The sequence below is a fragment of the Otolemur garnettii genome, unplaced genomic scaffold (assembly GCF_000181295.1).
Source record: "Otolemur garnettii isolate 467f Iridium unplaced genomic scaffold, OtoGar3 scaffold00122, whole genome shotgun sequence".
NCBI classification, from domain to species: domain Eukaryota; kingdom Metazoa; phylum Chordata; class Mammalia; order Primates; family Galagidae; genus Otolemur; species Otolemur garnettii.
Window position 1 is genome coordinate 3,273,168 of NW_003852517.1, and position 4,291 is coordinate 3,277,458.

A 4,291-nucleotide genomic window follows, 5' to 3' on the forward strand; every position below is an offset into this window, starting at 1 on the left:
AAGTGATGTTGCAGTCATATTCTGAAGGAGGCTGGATTCAAACCCGCCACGTTAGGTGTATGTGGCTGGTGCCCTAGCCGCTTGAGCCACAGGCGCTGAGCCAGGTCACATTATTAAGGTTTTCTTTTCTTAACTAACTGTAGTCAAAGTTTTCATCTGTCCCTTGGCAGATTCTTTGATCATCATTGTATTCTTCTGTCTTTTTGTCCCTTATTTCATTTTTCTTTAGATACACTATGCTGATATTTATTATTACCATTACTCATCTTTGTAGGAGATAGAAGGGGGTGGCTGTGACTGTGGTCCAGGGTAGCAGGGATTTGTCATCATAATCTGTGAAATTCGTTCTGGAATACAGCAGTATAAGCAAGTTATTTTACTCTTCTCTTCTGCCAACAGAAAGCAGCAGCTGTAAAACCATTCCCTGTGAATTCTTTCTCTTCCACCCTGCCTCACCCATTTTTCACTTAGTGAAAAAGCTGCATGTGTTCCATTCATCCCCATCTCCCTCCTCCTTGATGCCAAACTGGATCCAAGGAACTCCTGCCATGTAGATTCTTGCACTTTTCCCACAAAGGAGTCTTGGTTTTGCTCCTCAGGATGCACCTCCTACGTTATGGAGGCTTTATCTGAGATAGACAGCCTGAGAGGGACTCCTGGTGTTTCCCTACACCTTGTTTGGTGTTCATCTCATTTAGGTACTAAGCTTTTTTTATTATTGTATTGTGAACCTAAACATACCGTCAAGTTTTTGCTGATTGAGTTTGTATTTCTATATTTCATACTCTATCTGTGTGTTAGAAATGTTTCTGAAGAGGAAAAAGCGATGTATTCATCTGCCATTTTAAGACAGGAAATCTACCTCATTCTTTCAAATGGCTGCACACTATCCCTTTGTATGGATATAGTCATATTTACTTAACCACCATTCTTTAGCTAACACTTGGATCACTTATAATTTTTTGCTATCACATGCAATGCAGCACTAAAACATCCTCATGTGTGTTTCATTACCTTGTTCTTTGTGTGTTTTGTGGGCATGTTACTTGTGGGCACATTTTTGTAGGGTAATTCCTTAGAAGTGAAGTTCCTGAGCGTACAACTGGTAATGCAGATTGCAGATATTAAGTTCTGATAGCCCTTCAAAAGGCCTAATAGCAGATAAGTTTCCTTTTTTCCACATCTTCAATGTTAGTTTTTTCAACACATTCTTAGGATGATTATCAAGCATATAGAAAAATTGAAAGAATATTACAGTGAACACCCATGTATCTAGCACCCAGATTTTACAACTGACATTTTAACTATTTTTTGTTTTGGGGGTTTTTTTTGCAGTTTTTGACTGGGGTAGGGTTTGAACCCGCCACCTCTGGCATATGGGACCAGCGCCCTACTCCGATACCTATTCAATCTGTATTTCTTTTCTTTTCTTTCTTTCTTTCTTTTTTTTTTTTTTTTTTTTTTTTTTTTTTTTTTTTTTTTTTTTTGGTGGTTGTTGTTGTTGAGACAGAGTCTCATTCTGTTACCCAGGCTAGAGTGCTATGGCGTCAGCCTAGCTCACAGCAACATCAAACTCTTTTTTTTTTTTTTATTGTAGTTTTTGGCTGGGTCTGGGTTTGAACCCACCACCTCCAGCATATGGGGTCAGCCCTACTCCTCTGAGCCACAGGCACTACCCCAGCATCAAACTCTTGGGTTTAAGTGATCCTCCTGCCTCAGCTTCCCAAGTAGCTTGAGCTACAGGCGCCTACCACAAGGTCTGGCTGTTTTTTCTAGTTTTAGCAGAGATGGGGTCTTACCCCTGCTTAAACTGGTCTCAAACTCCTGAACTGAAGGTATTTTCCTGCCTCAGCCTCCCAGAATGCTAGAATTATATGCATGAGCACCATGCCCAGCCCCACCTGTATTTCTTAACAATAAGCTAGCGTTTTTCCTATGTATATTATTTGAAGGGTATTTGTATGTGCACAGGTGTGTGTGTATATGATATGAAGACAGAAGCTACATTTGGAAATTAATTTCACCACACAAGAGAAAATCACCATTAGATTTAAGAAGGGAGGGAGGAGCTCAGTAAGCTCCCACCTAACAGGTACAGTGTTGGGGTATATGGCACACCTCCTGGGTGAAGGACTCAATTACAACTCGGATGTTATACAACAAATGCAAACAATGTAACCTAACTGTATGGATCCTTATAGTAATATGAAATTTAAAAAAGAATGAATTTCAGACTTAATTATTTCATGAAAAAGTAGAGAAAAGGCTTTTCTTGCTTTCTAAAATGTGTATTATATTAGGGTAGGCTAGGCTATGGCATCAAATAATTCCAAACATAGATTTTCTCAACATAATAGATGTTTATTTCAGGTGTCCAAGGAACTCCTTTACTCTGTCATTCTGGGCTGGGATCCAGACTAAAAAGAGGTCATCTGTTTTTAATACATGGCTTTAAAGGCACCTTATAATTCTCTCCATGTCAATAGACAGGAAGAAAGAAAGAACGTGGAAGAGTATGCTAGGCCATAGAACACATTAATCTGACTCACATTCCATTAGCCAGAGGTTAGCTACTTGGCCATATCGAAATGCACAGGATACTAGTAGCTGTATTCCCAGAGGAAGAGAAAGAACATGTACTTACTGCTTTAATGTTTTCTTAAGAGTCAAGAAGTTAGGATTTTATATTCTAGTGTTGTAACTTACAATATTCTTCCCAATGTAGGAATTACACTGTCAGAATATTTCCGTGACATGGGCTATCATGTCAGTATGATGGCTGACTCCACCTCTAGATGGGCTGAAGCCCTTCGAGAAATCTCTGGTCGTTTAGCTGAAATGCCTGCAGGTAAGTCTCTGTAATGCTTATTACATGTAAGACTGGTAGGATTGGGGAGAGGGCTGCCTCAGAACCTCTCTTTTTTAAATCCCTTTTCCTTTTTCAGATAGTGGATATCCTGCATATCTTGGTGCCCGTCTGGCCTCTTTTTATGAGCGAGCAGGCAGAGTGAAATGTCTTGGAAATCCTGAAAGAGAAGGGAGCGTCAGCATTGTAGGAGCGTAAGCACCCAAACTCTTTACTTTTCAAAAGAAGTCATTTATTTTAGAGAGAATATTTAGATTCCTCTAGGAGCAGTGTCCCCTATAGAACTCTTTGAAGGTATACTTGTTTAGGTCATCTCTGCATGCTCTGGTTCACTGGTTTATTATACTCAAGTCACAGTATCTTAGGAATAATTTAGAAAGTTATAGACATAATAAGGTGAGAACGCATTGCAATAAAAACAAGTAAAGATTCCCGCTCACTACATAGTGCCATAGTTTATTCTTGGAGTTTTTCCTACCTTTCTGCTCCATCTATTTGCTTAGAAGAATGAAACTGATAATAATAAAATATCTGTCTCCTTTCCTATACTAGAAGGTGTTCAATAGTTTAATAGTTTAAGTTGCATGCTTATTTGCAACTTAAATACTGGCTTTTGTTTAAAATTGTTTTTTAAAATTTTCTTTCTACAGATCATTTCTAAAGTTACTTGCATTTAAATTGACTTTCAGGAAAATTGGCTTTTATATATGTTATTTTTCATAAGCATTTCTAATGACTGTATTTTTTTTCTTTTAATTTAGAGTTTCTCCACCTGGTGGTGATTTTTCTGATCCAGTTACATCTGCTACTCTTGGTATTGTTCAAGTATGTCTTTCCCCAGCACAGTTAACTTCTGAGCCTTTCGCCCTCTGCCTCTCTCCCTGTTCTAAATGTTATCTAATGTGCAGTAATTGTTGTGAGGCTCCTAGTCTCTAAAGACTAGGCAATAGTAAAGTCTGTTTTAGCAACACTCTTAACACTGGGAACCTTTAATAGTCTTTTTTTTCTTAGCTCTTTAAGTAGGATTTGTAATAAACTTAACAGCATATAAATGGAAAATATATCTAGGTGGCAAAGTTTTAGTAGTATTAGAGTAATGCTGCCTTTTAAGTTAGAGTAAATGTAGTTATAGAAACAAATGTAAGTGTAATGGAAAAAAACCAGAAGTTTATTTCTCTTCACAATGTGGTACAACGCTCTCTTCTACCCAGTAATAATTCAGAGTTCAGGGTTCCTTCCATCTTGTGGCTCCACCTTCATGTGTCCTGGTAATCATTTGCATCTGGCTGGTACAATCGGAAACTGGAGAAGAAATACCCACTTTTTGAACATTGGACTCAGTCATGTAGTCACTTCACTCTTTCTATTAGCCATACCAGATCAAAGAAAGGATAGAGAAATGCAGTTTCTTGTTTTTTTTGTTTT

The 4,291-nt window shown here is 38.1% G+C and overlaps 1 protein-coding gene across 2 annotated transcripts in view; it reads left to right on the forward strand.

The window, feature by feature from the left end:
- The window catches only part of ATP6V1A (ATPase H+ transporting V1 subunit A), a 62,814-nt gene that overhangs the window by 45,731 nt on the left and 12,792 nt on the right, over nt 1–4,291 (forward strand). For both annotated transcript variants that reach the window (XM_003797705.3, XM_023517818.1), the window contains 3 exons: nt 2,726–2,848; nt 2,946–3,060; nt 3,628–3,691. In XM_003797705.3, coding sequence (XP_003797753.1) covers nt 2,726–2,848; nt 2,946–3,060; nt 3,628–3,691 — 302 coding nt within the window. The remainder of the gene's footprint in view (nt 1–2,725; nt 2,849–2,945; nt 3,061–3,627; nt 3,692–4,291) is intronic.